The sequence below is a fragment of the Sciurus vulgaris genome (genome assembly GCF_902686455.1).
Source record: "Sciurus vulgaris genome assembly, chromosome: 13".
Classification (NCBI taxonomy): Eukaryota; Metazoa; Chordata; class Mammalia; order Rodentia; family Sciuridae; genus Sciurus; species Sciurus vulgaris.
In genome coordinates, this window is record NC_136474.1 from 4816823 (window position 1) to 4835527 (window position 18705).

Here is an 18705-nt window from a genome sequence, read left to right on the forward strand (position 1 = left end):
GTTCTGACTGATCTTAATTATTTACTTCCTTTTGTTAGCTTTGGATTGGTTTGCTTTTGTTTCTCAAGGACCTTGAGATACATGACTAGCTTGTTCCTTTGATACTTTTCTGATTTCTTAGACACTCAGGGCTATAAACTTTCCTCTTAGAACTGTCCCCAAATTGTTCCACAGTTTCTGATATGTCTGATATGTTGTTTCATTCTTTGCATTTCTGTGTGAGCATTTTTAAATTTCTACTTTGATATCTTCTTTCACATATTTATCATTCAAAAGTACATTTTTCGAGGAAACCATTACAACACCACCCGGGCTGTGCTCGCCGGCTGCCGCCGCCACCCCCGCCCTTACCTCCGGTGCACATTAAAGATCCAAAATCATGACTGACTCCAAGTACTTTACAACTAATAAAAAGGGAGAAATCTTTGAATTAAAAGCTGAACTCAACAATGAAAAGAAAGAAAAGAGGAAGGAGGCTGTGAAGAAAGTGATTGCTGCTATGACTGTGGGGAAGGATGTTAGCTCTCTCTTTCCAGATGTAGTGAACTGTATGCAGACCGACAACCTGGAACTGAAGAAACTTGTATATCTCTACTTGATGAACTATGCCAAGAGTCAGCCAGACATGGCCATCATGGCTGTCAACAGCTTTGTGAAGGACTGTGAAGATCCCAATCCTTTGATTCGGGCCTTGGCAGTTAGGACCATGGGGTGCATCCGGGTGGACAAAATTACAGAATATCTCTGTGAGCCCCTGCGCAAGTGCTTGAAGGACGAAGACCACTATGTTCGGAAAACAGCAGCAGTCTGTGTGGCAAAACTCCATGATATCAATGCCCAAATGGTGGAAGATCAGGGATTTCTGGATTCTCTACGGGATCTCATAGCAGATTCAAATCCTATGGTGGTGGCTAATGCTGTGGCAGCATTATCTGAAATCAGTGAGTCTCACCCAAACAGCAACTTACTTGATCTGAACCCACAGACCATTAATAAGCTGCTGACAGCTCTGAATGAGTGCACAGAATGGGGCCAGATTTTCATCCTGGACTGCCTGTCTAATTACAACCCCAAAGATGACCGGGAAGCTCAGAGCATCTGTGAGCGGGTAACCCCCCGGCTGTCCCATGCCAACTCAGCAGTGGTGCTTTCAGCGGTGAAAGTCCTAATGAAGTTTCTAGAGTTGTTACCCAAGGACTCTGACTACTATAATATGCTACTGAAGAAGTTAGCTCCTCCACTTGTCACTTTGCTGTCCGGGGAGCCAGAAGTGCAGTATGTCACCCTGAGGAACATCAACCTAATTGTCCAGAAAAGGCCTGAAATCTTGAAGCAGGAAATAAAAGTCTTCTTTGTGAAGTATAATGATCCCATCTATGTTAAACTAGAGAAATTGGACATCATGATTCGTCTGGCATCCCAAGCCAACATTGCTCAGGTTCTGGCAGAACTGAAAGAATATGCCACTGAGGTGGATGTGGACTTTGTTCGCAAAGCTGTCCGGTCCATTGGACGATGTGCCATCAAGGTGGAGCAATCTGCCGAGCGCTGCGTAAGCACATTGCTTAATCTAATCCAGACCAAAGTAAATTATGTGGTCCAAGAGGCGATTGTTGTCATAAGGGACATCTTCCGCAAATACCCCAACAAGTATGAAAGTATCATTGCCACTCTCTGTGAAAACTTAGACTCACTGGATGAGCCAGATGCTCGAGCAGCTATGATATGGATTATGGGAGAATATGCTGAAAGAATTGACAATGCAGATGAGTTACTAGAGAGCTTTCTGGAGGGTTTTCATGATGAAAGTACCCAAGTGCAACTCACTCTGCTTACTGCCATAGTGAAGCTGTTTCTCAAGAAGCCATCAGAAACATAGGAGTTAGTCCAACAGGTCTTGAGTTTGGCAACACAGGATTCTGATAATCCTGACCTTCGAGATCGGGGCTATATTTATTGGCGCCTTCTCTCAACTGATCCTGTGATAGCCAAAGAAGTAGTCTTATCTGAGAAGCCACTAATCTCTGAGGAAACAGACCTTATTAAGCCAACTCTGCTGGATGAACTAATCTGCCACATTGGTTCTTTGGCCTCTGTGTACCATAAACCTCCCAATGCTTTTGTGGAGGGGAGTCATGGGATCCATCGCAAGTATTTGCCAATTCATCATGGCAGCACTGATGCAGGTGACAGCCCTGTTGGCACCACCACTGCAACCAACCTGGAACAGCCTCAGGTTATCCCTTCTCAAGGAGACCTTCTAGGGGATCTTTTAAATCTTGACCTTGGTCCCCCAGTCAATGTGCCACAGGTGTCCTCCATGCAGATGGGAGCAGTGGATCTCTTAGGAGGAGGACTGGATAGTCTGCCAGTTCAACATTTTCCTGGGGCCAGAAGACAAGACAACTCAGAAAAGAACAGCAGACAGGACAATGAGAATGACGAGAATGCTCCGTGTTCTGGGCTGATGTGGAAGATGTGCATACACCAGGTTTTGATCAGCAACAGACTTGGGCTTCCCCTTCCTGGACATGGGCACCTCTGCCAGATGTGAAAAAGACCCAACTACTCATTCAATGGAGATGGTGTTCCATCCTGGTCCCGCTGGGCTGCCGCCAGCCCTCTTCTTGCCGGCCTGGCCTCCTCCGCCGACCGGACGGGCAGGTCAAAATGCTCATATTCTTATCTTTAATAAATGGGCTTGACTGATTATATAAGCAAAAAAAAAAACAAACAAACAAACAAAAAAAAAAACAAAAGTACATTTTTCAATCTCCATGTGTGTTCATGGTTCTGGTAGGGTTTGTTAATGTTGATTTCATATATTATTATTTGATGAGATGCAAAAAATTACATCAATATTTTTGTATATCCTAAAATTGCCTTATGATCTAAAATATGGTGTATTTAGGAAAAGGTTCCAAAAGTTTCTGAGAAGGAAGTGTATTCTGCTGTTGTTTGATAAAATATGATTTAGATGCCTGTTAAATCCTGTTGATTTATAATATTTTTCAGATCCAAAGAATTTTTTGCTGTATTATTTCTGGATGACCTAGCTATTGATGAAAGAGTTGTGCTGAAATCACCTAGTGGTATTGTACTGGGGTCTGTCTGAGACTGTGATTGAAGCTGTGTCTCTTTTAAGTAATTAGTTGCACCCATGTCAGGGTCATAAGTATTTCTTATTGTAACATATTTGCTGTATTGTTTCCTGTAGTGTATGAAATGACCTTCCTTGATTCTTCTGTTTAATTTTGGTCTGATCTCTGCTTGTCAGACTGGAGAATAGTTACTCCTGCTTCTTTGGGGTTTCTTTCACATGGTATATCAATTTCCATCCTTTCATTTTGAGCCTGTGACTCTTGTTGCCTGTAAAGTGTATCCCCTGCAAACAATACATAGTTGGGTTGTATATTATACTATATTCTGCCAGTCTGTATTTTTTAACTGGCAGATTGCATGTTAATATAAAGAGTTTTTTATGAATTTCTTCCGTTTTGATTTATTTCTAAAGTTTAATTTGTTCCTGTTTCTCATTTGCTTATCTACACTTTGAATATGATTTGTTCATTTGTGGAAACTGGAGAGGATGCCAGAGCCACTAGGTCTTCTGAGCATAAGCTCATTTCAAATCTGCTCCTCAAGTCCAGCACACATGACCCTGGGGCTTCCAGCCCAGGCAGGCCATAGTGGGACCTTCACAGCAGATAAGGTGCAATTGAGAAGGCCATGTCCGTTTGCTTCTGGAGCCTGACCTTGTGCCCAAAAGCAGGATCAGTGTCAAATACTCCTTACCAGGCTTCTCTTTTCACCCCAAGACTAAACTTTTTGAAACATGGTGTCCACAAACCCTTCCACAGTATTGGCGTCAGCTCCCTAGAGAGTCCTAGCTGATCCCAGGCTATGTTAAGAAACCACTGGCTTGTCCCCAAAGCCCTGGATGCTCCTTTTTTGCCCACAGGCTTAAAATAAATGAGCCCACAATATTCTTTATGGCTTCCTGACACCCACACTGAGCTCACAGCTGGGACACAGGCTACAGGGACATTGTACCTGGTGAAAGACAGACCAAGGGGCTATTCAGACTCAGAGTAGAGGGTGTTGCTCATTACAGGCTGTGTCTGAGACTGGGCATGAATTCTGTCTCCCTTATGGGGTTAATTAGGTGGGGCTGTGGCCCTGACTGGGAACAATGGGAAGCCATCCTGAGGGAATCTGCTCTCAACTTCTCAGGAAGTCCTGTCTCTTAAGTGGTGAGTTCAGAGGGCACCAGAACACAGGTGAGCAGATCCCTTCCCTCCACCCAGCTGGGCCCTGTGGCTGAATCCAGGTACCTGAACATCAAAACATGACATTCATAGGGAGTGTCCTAGGGGAGGCTTCCTGATTCTACCACCCATGGGCACACAATTGACTCACATGACATTCAATGCTCATATGTGGAGTGCCTGGCTGATTGGTCCCCATGACCAGAGAATTCCCCAGCTCTTGAGGAGAAGAGAAATGCATATTGGTAAAAGGCTGAGAAAAGGCAAACTGATTTCTCCCAGAGTACTGAAGATTGAAAATTTCCTTTAACCCAAGGAGTTTCCAATACAGTGAACACAATAAAAACTCAAATGACGTTTTGAATTTAGTACAAGAGTTATATTTCTTGCTCAATGTAAGTTTGTATAGATGCCCTACCTCTGGGATAATGGGACAATGGCAATCTTGAGGCCTGTCCTTGGGTAAGGGTCAACCAGGGTTGAGAGATGACTGCAGATTCCTATTTTCCCTGGCTAGGACCCCAGGATGTGTGGAGTGAGGAGCTTTGGTTCAGAAGAGTCCAACTTTGCTAGGAATGAGGTGCTGGTAAATAATTATGGTCAGAGGGACCCCAGTCTAGCCCCAGGGTAGCAGCAAGTGAGGAGTCTGTGCACCCTTTTCTCACTGAGAGGAGAAAGAGGGGAGGCAGGTGGTAAGAAGAGTCTATGAAAAGCCAGGGACAAACAGGCAGGCTGGAGGGCATCCATAACTCCCTCCCTGGCTTGTTTTGCTGGCCAGGGCCTCTAAAATCCACACTGGGGTGATCAGGGGAGGTGCTAGTGGGGTCTTGAAGTCTCCAAGGAGAAAACTAGCTACATGTTCTGTTGGTAGGTAGACACTTTAGAATAAAGAATGGGTGGATCCTGAGGGTGGACAAGCTGATCCAGGGATCATCATAGCTGCAGTAGATGAGGAATGGAGGCCTCAGCCTGGCTCTAAAGGGGTCTCTAATCCAGGTGAGTACTGACCCTTGCCCTGCCTTATCCCAAGCCCTTGGATCCCATGTGCACAGGAGTCCTGACAGCTGAGATTCTCATGGGGTTATGCAGATACAGCCTGAAGAGCAGGGAACACTGTGACTGAATGTGCCACCTGCGCTGCCTCTGCAGCCAACAGCAAAACCCCCTTCATGCTCAGGGTGTGTTGGTCCTCATGTGGGCTATTTCTGTCCCAGCCACTGGAAGGCTTGGTGATTTCTGATGGTCTCTGGCCCACCACACCTTTGCTTCCATAAGTGCTGGCCACAAAGCACTGGTATTCACCTAGGATACTGCTCACCTGAGGTGGTGCCACAGGACACAGTTTCTCTGAGGTTGCTGTGGGTTTGAATCCAGGAACACCAGTCAAATGGAATAGTGATGGGGAATTCCAGAGATTCCTGCCTCAGCTGGCTTATCAACACATCTACAACCAGGACCACCTAAAAGTAAGGCCCCTGGAGAATGAAGGGGGACAGTTCTTGACTGGTGATCAGTGGTTGCACAGTAAAAGGTGGCTATAACCTTGCTCTCTGTGTCTAGTGTCCAGTTGTGACAGGTCATTGCCCAGTTGTGACCAGGCAATGCCCTGTAACTAACCAGATCAGAGCCCACTTGTGACCACACAGGCCTCAGTAGTGTCCAGGCCAGGGCCCTGTGCTTGACAAGGTCAAAGCACAGAGTGTGACCAGATCAGGACCCAGTTGTGATCAGGTCAGAGCCCTGTTCTTGACCAGGTCAGAACCCAGTTATGACTAGGTTGGTCCCTGTACTAGAACAGGCAGTGCCTAGTTGTTACAAAGTCAGGACGCACCTCTGAGCACCACCAGGGCTTTTACCTTTTACCCTTCTTTTCCCACCTTTCTCTCTGAGTAACTGGTGCCCTTGAGAAAATCTGAGTCCAGTGTTTCTCATGTAGTGTGTGGAGTGAAGAGAAGATCCATCTGCTTCTTTGAGGCCCTCTGGATGGAGGAATCCCAGCTGTTTCCATGTTGCAGGTTGGGGACAGGGTCAGAGCCATCACAGCATTTGCTGAACAGTTATGGCCAATCTCAGCATCCAGGTTAGAAATGGGGATCTTCCTTAACACACCCTGCTGTTAGAGGCCCTGATGCCAAATACATATCTCACCCCTTTACATGTCCTCCCCTCTCCAGGAAAGCAGGTACTCACTTTCTCACATCAAGGTGACAAGTGGAGACAGAAAGCAATTGATTACTGGACATCAAGCACTCTTGACACCTTGGACTCAGGCTCAGGGAGAAATGCCTTAATTCAGGGACCCAGGGCTCCCACTCCACAGTCGTTCACCCACAGGCAGGCACCCTGGTGTTTGGAAGCTCTAGCCTACCAAGCCCTCCAACTGTCAGAGAGAGACCAGTGCCTGCCAGCACACCTGTAGACAGAAAGCATCCAGTAAATCACTCCAGATGCAGGAACTCACACAAGATATTTTATTAAGCAGATGAGCAGAGTGTCTGCCCTGAAGAGTGAGAGAGAGAAAGAGAGAGGGAATGGCAGAGGAGTGATTCTCAAGTAGTTGAATTCCATGCAGTAATTACAATCTGACCAATGACTAACAAGAAAGTTTGTGGGCTTATGATCTAGGTTGTAAAATGGTGTGTTTGTCAGGGGGGAGAATACTTGTGGCAGCAAAATGGCAGGGAAGAGATTGACTGCAGTCTTGTTAAGCCATTGCCCCTTCATTGACCACATCTGAGCCTCTGCAGTTGTATATCCTGCTTCAGGAGAACAACTTTGCCCTGCTGAGGTCACAGGAGTGTCCACACAGAGGTACATGTGTTGAAGTTGTTCCCTTGTTGGTGGTGCTATTGGGAGAGTTGGAAGGAGGCAGGAGGCAGGGCTTGCTAAGAGGAGGTGAAGGCTTGAGGACCTGACTGTGCCTGTCTCTTTGCATCCCAGTTGCCATTAGGTGCTCAGGACCACTCTGCCACACACTCCTGCCATGATGTGCTGATCTGTCACAGGCCAGAGCAGCAGAGTCAGATAACCATGGAGTGAAACCTCTGAAAACTCTCCTCCTAGTGAGCTGTTTACTTCAGATAGTTTGTCACAGCAATGAAAATCTGACTTTCACACCTTCAACCTGCAATTAGGCTGAGCCAAACTACTCCATTAAAGGCCACAAGTACCAGGAGAATCCAGTGGCAGAACAAAGGAAACTTGGAGGCTTCCTGCTGTAGGTTTTGATGCAGGAGTCTCAAAAGACTGTATGTGCTCTCTAGGATGCTGGGCACAAGGACAAGGAGCAAGACACCCAGAAGGTCTTCTAGCAGGTGGCTGTGAGGTCATAGTGTCCTTGTTCAATGCTTATTCAAAGCTAAAACTGTCTTCTTTCCCTTCTTTTGCTGAAGGTGTTTCTGGGCTTGCAGGAAATTTTGCCTTAACTTTATTACACAGCAGAGCTGCTTGCTGCCAGCCTTGACTAGGGCTTGGAAGGGGACTAGCAGCCTCCCCACCACACAAAATCAGACCCCTATTCCTGCCTGTATCCTATGCCCCAGGTTCCCACCTTCCAGACTCTTTAGACCCTCCTCCTGCCTGAACCCTGTGTCCCACATCCCCAACTCCCACACTTCTTCAGAGCCCTCCACCACTGCCTGGACCTCATGCACTCCATCCCCAGGACCCAGACCTTCTTTCTCCTTCTGCTGCCCCACTTATGCTGAACCTGGATTCCTGCCATAGGAACTCACCCATGTCATGGGACTCATCCTCAGGCCCCACCTGCATCCACCTGGAGAACCTGAGGTTCTGGGTCTGGGACTCACTGTGGAAGGGAAAGAAAAGGAAGGGGCAGACTAGAGTGTCATGGGAAAGACCAGGCTTCCTGCAAATTGGGTTGAACTAGATATTGTTTGAAGAAACCTCTTCCCTCTTCCCACAGAGTTTGCCTCTCCTGTTTCTAGGAAGTCTTTCCCTGCATCCTGTTCCAGGGTCTCCCATGGAAAAGGAAGGAGGGTACTGCCAGGACTTCTGATCTACTGGGGCTGGGGACAGTGCTCCCCACCAAATCTGCCTGGTTTGGCACCTCAGAAAAGGTCCAGAGAATGCCAGCCTCCCCTCAGGCCCCCACTCACCCTGGACATTTGGTCAGACACTGGCTGAAAACCTGTGTCTTCTTCCCCTGCCAGGCCTGACCTCCAGTCCAATGTGGGAAGGGAGGAAGTAAGGGACTGGGGGTGGGTGAGGTTCAGAAAGTCCAAAGCCCAAAAAGCAGTTCTGGGACAAAACAGATGGAGGGTGTTCAGAGATGCACAGTGCAACACCAGGCTGCAGGCACCAGGCCCCTTTCTCCCACCATGGACACACACATGCTCACTCACTGCACATGCACACCCACACACACTGTGAATTTTGCAGGGAGAAGAGTTTGCCTGTTTCCTTGTTTCTCAAAACCCTTAAGCCTGCTCCTCAATTGTGTTGGATGCCTCTCCCTCTCCCTCTTGTATACATATGTTCTTGTGTGTGTTGCTGTCTCTTTTTTTTCTGAGGAATTTTTTCTGTTTTTGCCATATGAATAGATGATCAGAGTGGATCCTGAGGTCCCCTCTAGTTGTTTCCACTTGGGGCCTGGTTGTTGGTTTAGGGTTATTTTGCCCCTATTCTATATTAATTATCATGAAGGCTCTATGAGGTACAATGTGTGTGTGTGGAGTAAGGTTCACTGTTACTTGGTTGAGTTGTGAGACTCATCAACAAAATCTCTGCTCTGCTAGCATGAAGTGTCCATATTCCAGCTCCTCTTAGAAAAAGGGAGAGCAGGGACTTGCAATAATATTAATAACCTATATGCAGCCCTTAAATAAGTGCCTGGTGTGTACTTTGACATCTATGACACTAATTATCACCTGTAGAGGGATCGAGGGGTCAAGATTTAACATCAGTGAAAATAATAAGCAAGCAGGGTCTGTTATGTCATCCTCTGTGTTAATAATCAAGATATGAATGGGTAATAATTACATAAACTATATAATTCTATCAGGGAGTGGAATTATGGTTACTTAATTGAAGGGAAAATATGATTGTAGGGTGAGAGACTTTGAAATAATTAAAAAGTGAATAAAGGAGATACTGGAGATAGGTAGCTTATGAAGGCAGTAAAGATGGAGGAGTAAAAGAAGAACTAAAATAATAAATGAAAGAAAAAAAGGTAGAGGGAACAGGAAAATGTGCTTTTTAGTAGGTGAAAAGAGTGATGAAAGGATAGCAAGAGAAACAAAACTACAGTACAAAGTAAAAGATGAAAACAAAACACACCCATGTAAGCTCAAACCGAGATTAAATAACAAATTGGTACAAATGAAAGCAATTAAATAAAAGAAAAAATATATGAATATACATGTGCACATATATTACATGAGTACAATTATACACACACACATGTGCACAAACCATCCACACAGGAAGATTTAACACACAGAGGCCCAGGCATATACACATAATCCTGCAAAATAAAAAATAAATTATTAAAAAAGAAAAAAATAAAATAGAAAATAAAAGTAAAATAAAAATTTAAAAAGAAAATGGAATAATAGAAAAACTATTCTTTATTGGAAAAAGAAAAAAAAATTGCTTCCACCAAGGTGGTCAAATGTGTTAAGAATAGGTATCTGCTGCTTATGCTGAGGTGCCATTCTTTTGTGGTTTATTCTGGGGCTCTATAACACAAACCCAGAGCTGAGGGTTATTAAGTGTATGTCTTTGTCTTTCTTCACAAGATGCCTGACATTGTGGTCAGGAACCAATACTGATTGTAGTAGTTCTCAGCTTCCTGTTTCCTAGTGTAGGATGGGAGAAAATAGGGACATGGATGACTAGAACATTCCTGCAGTGGGGCTGGTAAAATTTTCCACAGCAGAAATTTGTTCTTGACTGAGTCCTTAAACTATGCTGGAGAGTATTTGAGATTTGGTTCCCAGTGCCCCTGTTGCTGGGAGATGTCAACCTTTGCTGAATGTCTGGGACTTGAATAACTACTGAAATTTCCACTCAGGGTGAGGAGTCCCACCCTTGATAGGCTTCAGTCATCTCTATGACTGTGGATTACCCATAAACTGATCTGGAGTATAGATGTAACTGCCTGATTTTCCCTGGTGCTCATATGGGATTCCAGCCACAAAGGTATCTCTTTCTCTTTGGTCTTTCCAGGCTGCATCACCCTGGGCACAGTCCTCTCTGCACCTGTTTCAATGGTGCTGGTCCAGATATCATCTGGGTCCCAAGTAGGTGACTGCTGGTTCAGACTGGCAACTTCCTCTGTGATTTCCCAATCTGCAGTCTCTACTCATTACCACACAGCCACTTAGAAATGGTTCCCAGCACTACAGCACTGATTCGGGTTGACTCTCTGCACTTTGCCAATTGATTTTAATCACTTTTCACTCAAAAACTTTCTCCACCATCTCTCAGTTAAGGTCAGCCCCCTTCTATATTTCCCAGGTTCCCCAAAGTAAATTTTATTTTCCAGGCTTTCCTTATTTCTTATACTACATTTAAAGGTTTGACTGTTTGTGACTGGTTATTTTGCTGCCCAATGCTGAAATTCAGTGAATGCCCTTGTTCAGCCACCTTGCTGAGGTATACTCTTTCCATTTCTCAATCTTGAGTTGAGGATCTGATAAGTCCAACTTTCTCTATCCTGCCATCTTTCAGTCCCTCCTTGTCCCTGTATTTATTTGTATTTGACTATTAATCTGCACTTATTTACTATGAAAGAAGTGTGATGATCCTTCATTGGTTCAGTATTTACTGAGCACCAGCTCTAGGCCAGGCACTTCTAAGACAGCCATTGTCCATTGGATGAATTTCCAGCAGCATGGGATAGGTCTTTAAACCACTGCAATGTCTGGGGGAGAGCAGCAGGAGTGTGGTGATAACTTGGAAGAGGGAACAAAACAATATGGCACTTCCAGAGTGTACACCCCAGTAAAGCTAAGAGTGTATAAATACTGAAAAATAAAATGGGAACACAGACATGATCCTAGTCAAAAAAGAATATCATACACCATATATGGAGTTTCAACTTATATCAAAAGTTCTGTGAAGCCAGGAAACACTTAATGTATGCCTATGAGCTAACCATAAGATTCACCTTGTGAATTAGCAAACTAGTAACAGTTTTACAGGTGATAGAAGCCAGGCCAGAATTTGTGAAAGTATGCAGGCACCTTGAAAACATAAAAAAGGAGAAGTATGAGAGAAGGGCCTTAAGAATTGGTGTGGTATCCCAGGTTCCAGGATGTCCAAGACCACATTAACACAGTTCCATGAGGAGACCTTCATAGATAACTTAGAAACCAGTGTGGACACAGAATCTGTGTCCTGAATTCTCCTGTGTTGTTTTGCAACATTCCCCTTGTTCATTTGTAGAAGAGCCTCCTGGGTGTGCCCCCTGTTGAACTGATTATTGCAGGTTTCTTGAAATAGACAGCATTCACAAGAACCACATTACTGGCTGCATTCACTGAACAATGAGCTTTAAGCAAGAGCAAGAATTACACAACCAGTGAGCTAACAGAGCCTGCTAAGGAGTGCCTCAGGGGTGATGTGCGCATACTTGAAGGGACAGTATAGACTATTTCTGTCCCCTGTTGAAGGATTATTTGTCTTTAATATAAAGAAATATTCCAGCACCACAAAAATAGCACAAGACAAAAACAAAGCAAAAAAGAAAAAAAAAATCTTTCAAAGTTCTCACAAGGAAAATACCAGATTTGAATAAAACATATAGTGTATGTGTAGCTATTAATAGGTGCAAGATGAATTCATAGCACAGGAGATAAAAAAAAATGATTGGTGACTGTAAGTTAAATAAAGATACAAGTAACTGTTAAATAGTGTTTGAGCGCTTGTAAATTTAAATTGATATGTGTGAGGAAGACAAATATGTTTATCCTAATTTGAATACTACAGAATTTGTATGTGTATTAAAATACTGTGTGACATTCCAGAAAATATATCATTTTTGTTTTTATCATCTGTCTCATTATGGGCTGAATGAAGACCAAACCTGTAAGAACTACAAATGTTGCAGATGTGAAATTTGAGAAAAAGAGGCCATGGTCTGCTCCAGGTATACCACTGTGGCTCCCTGCAGTGTTGACAACATTGCAAATGGGCCCCATCCAAAATAGTCATGTACATTGCCACAGAGTCCCTGAAATATGTCCAGTGAAACTGGGAACTGAATGTTCCATTGTAATTAGTTACAGTGGAATTCAAATAGCTACACATGTGTAGAAGTTACCACTGTAATGTAAAGCTGCTCCCCCAGACCTTTCCGATGCAGCCATTTCCCTACCTCCCAACCACTTGTCAATCTGTGAGCATACTAGCTAGCTATTGGTTCATCAGTCAGCTTGCAAGTATCCTTCTCCATTATTGGTCCCCTGTTAGCCCAGCGGAATTCAAACGCCATCTTTCCTCTCTTGCATCTCTCTCCTACACACTTGCTTTTCCTCCTCCTCACTTTCCACTCTCTCTAGCAAATGCCCTTTCTTTTTCCTTTCTCTTTTCCTCTCATTTTCTCCTTTACCCTGCAGGGAGACACCTGTTTGCTTAATAAATTCCCTTATGTGATTTCTCGTATCCGTCATGGACTTCTGGGAGCTATTGTTGAGCCACAACTGAGACTGGGCATTGGGAGCGCCAGTTCCGTTAGAGATGTTGGAGCTACTGCAAGTCCCAAGCTGAGCTGCATTCTTCCTTAAAACCACAGTTGGATGGTTCTTGTTTGTTTGGTAAGCAGTTCCTAAAAAGCTCAGAGATACAACATTTACCTAATATTAATGAGACCCTGTGTTCAATTCCCAGTACCACAAAGAATTTAAGCAGTTTTGCTAATATATTTTATGAAATGATAATGATGTTGGTGAAAATTTGCATTCTGCCACATTATGTTGAAGATACACTGAATTAGTGTCCAAATCTTTCTTGAAAAGATATTGTTATACACTTAAGTTTGGGGAAAATATTCTTATGATATATTGTTTTCTATTTCTCATTTAGTACAGCATAAAATCAATAATGCAACGCAGGGCTATAAACACAAGTTCCTTGATTTATTAACTGAGTGTCCTTAAGATGACTTGCATTTCTATGCCTCTTGCTGACCCTTCCAAATGAGACTGCAGTAGCTGCATATCAGAGGGTTCATTTAATGTCCAAATGAATTAATTTCATTACTACTACTATACCTAACATTAGTGAACTCTCAAGATAAGGGGTGACTCATGTATCATATCATTTAATTGAATATTCACATAATTCATACATTGCCAATTTCACTGCATTGGTTATGAAAAAAGTTTTAATCTTTCCATCTAAGAAAATAATCTGGTAACAAAGTGGTCACTTACACATAGATAACTCACCAGAATTGGGAGAGATTTTACAACTATCAAACATATTGAAAATAACTATGCTATTTAAGTTAAGTTACTCTCATACAAATAATTATTAATCAAACAAAAGAAATATCTAATGTATAATGTGGTTGGTATTGGATTCTAGGCACATTGAATTGATGAAAAGTAATTAAGAAATATTTCTAATCACTGTATTTTATATACCAATACTAAAATAAGATTTTTAATATTGATGAATTTCTTAAAATATTTAATAAAAAAGAAAAAATAATCAGCCAATATTATATGTTGTATGAATTTTATTTTCTAATATATAGAGGAGGGAAATGATGGTCAGATATCATAAATCCATATGGAAGATCAATGGAGTAGAAGAAAAATATGGAGAGGAATGGAGGGAATAGTGGTAGGAATGGGGAAGAAATACTAAATGGATTTGACACAATTATTGTGTGTGCATGAATAAATATATCACAGTAAATTTCACTTTTACATATATTTATTACATTGCAGAAGAAATAAATGAGCTAGAGAAAAACTAGTAAAGTACAAGAAGAGGCATAGGAGGAGGGAATGCAGGGGACAGCAGAGGCTTAAATGGAATAATTAAAATTCCATATACATAAGATTTTATCAAAATTAACCCAACTATTATATATAACTGAAATGAAGGAATAAAAGATAGAGGAATGATTTGTAGATAGATAGATAGATAGATAGATAGATAGATAGATAGATAGATAGATAGATAAAATGAGACCTGGACAACAGTACCTACCTCAGAGTTGTCCTGAGAAGTAACAATATGGTGACTAGAGGAGCACTGGTACATTGGTCTACTTTTTATCATCGTGACTAAAATACATGACAATGACAATTTAGGGAAGGGAAAGTTTACTTTGACTTGCAATTTCAAAGGTACTGGTCCATGGTGAGCTTACTCTATTGTTCTGGACCTGAGATGAGGTAGAACACCTTGGTAGAAAGTCATGGCAGAGTGGGAAAATGAGGTCTGACACATGTGGCTGTCCTACACATAGTGCACATGCATCTGGGTCTACATCAGGTCCTTTGTAGACCCTACATAATAACCAGAAGGCAGGTTATGGGTGGTAAAACACTGGGAAATGTGAATGGGTTTAACCAGGACCCAGGTTGGTGGGACTGGGCAGGGATCTTTCAACTCCTACTTCAAAAAAGGACTCTAGGAAGAAGAATGATTAGACATGATTTAGACTGAGTGACATGGATACTCCTGTTGATGTAGCTTTCCATCTCATGAAAGAACTGAAAATGATGAATTCCCCTAATAAAATTCATGAAAATAAAAATTAAATATTTACAACACTAACCAGTTATGGTGTTTCATGCCTATATAACCAGTGACATGAGAGGATGAGGATCTCAAGTTTGACATAGGCCTGCACATTTTAATTAGACCCCCTCAAAAAAGGAGGTGCTTAGGGATGTAGCTCAGTGGTTATGTGCCCTTGGGTGCAATCCCTACTACTGAAAAAAAGTGCTAAAAGTATTTTAAAGCATATACACCATAAGCATTTTTATGCAAAATTTCACCCAATATTTCTGTCAACTGACTGGTGGAAGAGGTGGGACAGGGTAGTCCCAACTCAGGTTATCAACATTTCTCATGATAACATGTAGGATAGGTGGAGAATTTGGACACTGAAAAGTGGAGTTGGGAGCAGGAAGGAGGTGCCCCCATTTTTGTGCAGCAGCTTCAGCAATTGTGACATTTCTATTCCTAATCCTAATGAGCATGTTTTCCCAGCAGCCTCCCTGAGGTCAGAAGTCTCAGTGACTGTGTGGAAGTCTTTTTGAGCTGTGTGTAGAGAGGGGTGGAAAAAGAGGGATGTACCTGCAGAAGAAACCAAGGTACTGCTGCAGTTTTGACCTAATCACTCCTAGACAGCTCTTCACTCAGTTGAGGACAAGAAAAAGCACACAGAGAAAAAAGTAAAGTTAAGATTCAGATATAGACAATAATGGAGAAAAGGTTGGAGGACAAAAGGTGACTCATGAAATTCACTGGCTTTTCCTGTCTTTCCTGGGGCTCCTACTCCCACACCTAAAAAAGCAGTTTCATTCCATCCTGCCTGCAGACATAACCATCAAACTCCACAGAAAATTGATGGAGATGGCAAAGCCTGGAAGCCAAGAGTGGAGGAAAACATTCAACAAAGAGTGCATAGATTGAGTGAGTGTGGATTCCAGCACAAGCTCCCAAAGAGCTGTGACAACCAGAACTGTGACCTGCCCCCCAAGGGTTTAGAAAGTCAGGGATGATTAACCACATTTAGGAATCACAGGGACAGGTGTTAGGTCGAAGAAAAAACAGAAACTGCAGAACCACTGCCATCTGCTGGATAGAAAGAGACACTACAAGGGACGAATGAATACTTGCAGAGAAGTTGGTGCACCTTAGATAGGCAGAGGTAGGGAGGGCTGCACTTGTATTTGTGAATGTAAACAAAGAAAAGGAAAACTGAGATGAGAACAGATAAATGCCAGAAATTGGGGGAGCTGATATAGGACAACCCTCTGGTCAGAAGTGCTTTCTACTTAGTTTCCATGGCTTTCTACTGATTCTGGTCAGTGGTAGTGTTCTCATGCCCTTCCCAGCATATGCAACCCAGAGGTGAGTCACAGACACCAGGTCTGGGTGATTCCTACTTGTCTATTGCTGCTGCAGCTGCCACCCTGATGAGCAAGAGCCAGTGTCAAGCCCACTACCTCTCTATGCCAGTTCATCCGTCATTAGAAACACAAACAACAAAAATGCTACAGACAAAAGGACCCACTTACCCCACCTTGTCTGCCACAAACACGCAACAGAATCAGACGGGCGTGATCTTGACAATCTCTGATCCAACAATGGAACTGGATCAGCGCCCTTACCGTAGGAGACTACCAGGCGTCCCTGGCTCTTCTCCACCCTTGGGGCATCCCCCAGGGCTCCAACCTGTGGCCCTCCAGGCACGTCTACCGACCACTGTTCGGCCACTCTCACGAATGGCTGTGAAACCGAAAGCATGCTCACAGGACCAGATCAACTAACAAAACACAAGACAAAGACAGATAACCTCGGGGTACCCCTTCTTACCTCCAAGGTCGACTCCGTGGATGAGGGGGGCTGTCAGATCCTGGACAAGCCTCAATATGTAAGACCCCCAAAAAGGAGACCCTAACTCTGTCCCACGGATCAATGGCAACCCCAATCAATCAGATCTGATTGAATGCAAGAGGCTTTTATTCCAGCGCGCTGGGACCCAACTCGTGACTCACACAGGAGTTGAGATAAAACAGACAGCTTAAAAAAATGTCCATTCTTTTATTAGGTGTTAGAGTTCAGGTAGTCCATGATGGCGAGGCAGGTTGCCAGCACAATGCTGCTGGAAGATGAGCCAGGAAGATGACTCATCTCATCCTTATTTCCCATAAGTTCCATTGCAGTGAACAACTCCTGCCACTAAGGACTTATTGCCATGGCAACTCCCGACTCAGGTTTGGCATTATAAAATGATCAATGATGAGAAAGTGGGTAGTATTCTAATTTTGTATTTTAACGTAACCAATGGGAGAATTTTGGACATTATTCTAATAATGTGTTACTAGATAACTAAGGGGAGTAATCAGATCTGTATAGGGAAGGGACCTTCTGCTCCTCATGATGGCCTGCTTTTAATGTAGGATGGCCAGCAGAAGGGACCTTTAATCTATCTGTCATTCTTGCTGCTAAAGAGATTGTTTTTCAGGAGGAAACTGGAGCCCATCCAGATCAGCAGCCCTACATCGTGGTCTGGCAGGATCTGGTGCAAAATCCACCCACCTGGATTCGAACTTGGGTTGCAAAACCCAAGACCCAGCCAGCTGCACAAATCCTAGCCACCCAATCTCCCAGTTCTGGGGGGAAATCCAGTCACTCAGACCCTCCCAAGAAGATTTATCCTGAAACCCAGGCTGACCACCTTCTCCTTGATGCACCTCCCCCATATCCTTCTGCCTCAGTCCCCGTAGGGGGTCAGGAAGAGCCAGAAGAACCACCGGCCCCTGCAGTCACCCCCTCTGCTCCCCCTAAAGAGTCTCCACCGTGGCCCACGCAGGGCACCACGGGGCCTGCATGGGGTACCAGGAGCCACCGTGGAATAACTCCCGACACCACCATTGCCCTTCCCCTAAGGGCTTATGGGCCCCAGCTGGTGGCAATGGATGGTGGACTGGCTCCTCTTCAGCCCCCCCAGTACTGGTCTTTTTCCTCTGCAGACTTGTATAACTTGAAAACTAATCATCCTCCCTTTTCAGAGGACCCCCAGTGCTTAACCAGGTTGGTGGAGTCTTTAATGTTCTCTCATCAGCCCACATGGGATGATTGCTAACAGCTACTGCAGACCCTTTTCACTACTGAGGAGAGGGAGAGGTTTTTTGGAGGCAAGGAAGAATCTACCAGGAGCATATGGACAACCCTCCCAGCTCCCCAACATCATTGAGATTGCCTTCCCCCTCTCCAGGCCTGACTGGGATTTCAACATGGCAGAAGGTAGGGAGCGACTGACAGTCTATCGTCAGACTCTAGTGGCTGGCCTCCGTGGGGCAGCAAGATGCCCCACTAATTTGGCTAAGGTAAGAGAGGTTATCCAGGGGGCCACGGAACCCCCATCAGTATTTCTTGAGTGCTTAATGGAAGCTTTCAGGCACTACACCCCGTTTGACCCTACCTCTGAGGGGCAAAGGGCTTCCATGGCCATGGCTTTTATAGGGTAGTCAGCAATAAATATTAAGAGAAATTTGCAGAGAATAGAAGGGTTACAAGATTATACCCTAAAGGATTTAGTTAAGGAGGCAGAGAAAGTGTATCATAAGAGGGAAAGTGAGGAAGAGAAGGAGCAAAGGAAAGAAAAGGAGAGAGAAGAAAGATAAAACAAAAGGGATCATAAGCAGGAGAAGAACCTAACATGGATTTTGGCCACAGTAGTAGGTGAGAAAGGCCAGGAAAAAACACAAGGCAGGGCTAA

At 43.9% G+C, this 18705-nt stretch overlaps 1 protein-coding gene across 1 annotated transcript; it reads left to right on the forward strand.

Moving 5' to 3' along the window:
• Positions 1-293: 293 nt before the first annotated feature.
• Positions 294-2364, forward strand: LOC306643345 (AP-2 complex subunit beta-like). Its single transcript, XM_079109404.1, has one exon. It carries the CDS (start codon positions 380-382, stop codon positions 1877-1879), a length of 1500 nt encoding a protein of 499 aa, XP_078965530.1. The 5' UTR covers positions 294-379; the 3' UTR covers positions 1880-2364.
• The last annotated feature ends 16341 nt before the right edge of the window (positions 2365-18705 follow it).

Coding starts and splice junctions, on each gene's coding strand:
- LOC306643345 (XM_079109404.1), top strand. CDS start 380: ATGACTGACTCCAAGTACTTTACAACTAATAAAAAGGGAGAAATCTTT.